Source organism: Mizuhopecten yessoensis, unplaced genomic scaffold (genome assembly GCF_002113885.1).
Source record: "Mizuhopecten yessoensis strain PY_sf001 unplaced genomic scaffold, ASM211388v2 scaffold2383, whole genome shotgun sequence".
Classification (NCBI taxonomy): Eukaryota; Metazoa; Mollusca; class Bivalvia; order Pectinida; family Pectinidae; genus Mizuhopecten; species Mizuhopecten yessoensis.
The window spans coordinates 753,546-755,522 of NW_018404519.1; the positions used below are offsets into that span (position 1 = coordinate 753,546).

Consider the following 1,977-nt stretch of genomic DNA (forward strand, 5'->3'; position numbering starts at 1 on the left):
GGGGGGGGGGGGGGGGGGGGGGGGGGGGGGGGGTCTATTGTACCCAATGTTCACCGAGACAATTTGGCAATAGTACACGTGTACCCACAGATACACAGCACTCGGATGTCATATCAGTATATTTACATTTGCCCCTGCGCTGTCCCATTACAACAGTGTTAGAGGGCAAGTGTAATTAAATAGGCTATAATTACAACTGCTCGACTATAATTACAACTGCCTGTTTCAGGTGTAGGAATATGTTAACAAATAAAATGGCCGCCTGAAATGTATTTTGAGGCAGGGCAAATGGTTTTTGTAGGAATATGTCTTAAAAAAGAAAAATATGTAAATATAAAAAATAACTGGTTGTCTGGATGTAATTATATCAACAATAATCACATCCAGACAACCAGTTATTGTTTAAATAGTACACAGAAGAGAAAACAGTTGTGAACAGTATTACTGCAGATGATTGCTTTTTTTTTTTACTTGATATGCTGTTTTTATTTAAACCATGATTTTAGCTAAATGAGGTTTCTGTACTTATATTCCAAAGCAAGTTATATTTCATGAAATCAACGAGTCGCTTTTGTTAAAACAATCTAAACAAAATCATAACGAATATGACATTACACGTTCTAATAAACTATTTTGTTATACTACTTAAACCAGTACTTTCTACAAATAAACTTTTATAATCAAAACTGAATTCCAAAAATTAACTTACACCTCGAATGTCAAATATCAAAAGTCAGATGCAACATGAGTTTTTTTTATCATATATCAAAGGGAAGCGCACTACTGTAAGAATGATACTAGCCTCTCATTGACAGTCCTTAATTATTCAAGAGAAAGAATGAAGGAGAATTCTCGGTTATATAAGGGATAGGTACGAATAGTTCTATAACACGGTTTGGGCCACGACTAGATTTCTAATCGCATTCAATATGAATTCGTAAAGGATGTTGCTAGTATTTGCAAACATGTGCTTTTTAGAAAGTGACAAAAGAAATAGGTTACATATATTTGTGATAAAAAAAAATACTAACCGTCATTGAATGTCTGAAGCATCATCATCTGGACTTCGACATACGATGAAGCGTTAGGAAGATTCTCCAGGCGTATGAAACCAACGAAGGCGTACATCTTATCCACCGTCAAATTCACTGATGTGGCTTCCAAAGTCTGTGCAAGCCCAGCCCAGGTGCCATTTCTACAACGCCAGCACTTATATTTTATGTCTCCCCACATATACCTTCATCTTTATCCTCAGGCATATTACAAATATATGGTCCAATCACTAAGAAGCTTATTCTGATAATCATGAATTTGGTTTATTGATTGTTAACTTCCCTTTTCCCGGTAGAAATATGCCACAATCTTTAGTTTATGGAATTTATAAGCCATGGCTGGTTGGATAATCTACAATCTAACCCATGACCAATGATAGCAAGGAAGATGTGTCCCGTCCTCCAATAAATTAGCTAGCAAGAGAGTTTTGCAGGAGAATCTTCAGTTGCAGACACAATTTGGTTATTTTTTTAAATAGTTTAAACATTAATAATGTTTTTCATAATAACATTAAGATGTATATTTCTTGGTAAGATTTCAGGAAAATTTGGTTACTCTTTTAAAAAGTTAACTGATCCTTTTTTAAAGAAAAATTGTCTTCAATTACAAAGATTGCATCGCATCTTTTCAGTAAATTGACAGACATTCATTATTAATCCCCTTTCAAATGTTCGTTACTGGGATAAGTGAACATGTTTACTGATCTATGAAACGAAACCAACACACACAAAATAAAGCGAATTGGTCTGATGAGGTTTGAACGAAGTAATGCCTTGATGATTATTTTCTTTACAGGGAATGTCAAGTTCGGTTCACACAAAACAACTACGGGATTACTCTCTAAACAACTACGGGATTACTCTCTAATTTATGAGCTCTTCTTTTTCAGTATTGTTAGTATTGAAGATGCAATAAAGCAGGTTA

General features: G+C 34.7%; 1 protein-coding gene across 1 annotated transcript in view; it reads right to left on the reverse strand.

Annotated features, from left to right (window-relative positions):
• The window catches only part of LOC110445860, a 40,834-nt gene extending 39,706 nt beyond the window's left edge, over nt 1-1,128 (reverse strand). Inside the window, exon 1 of the mRNA XM_021490687.1 lies at nt 1,032-1,128. Coding sequence (XP_021346362.1) covers nt 1,032-1,128 — 97 coding nt within the window. The remainder of the gene's footprint in view (nt 1-1,031) is intronic.
• Nucleotides 1,129-1,977: the final 849 nt, after the last annotated feature.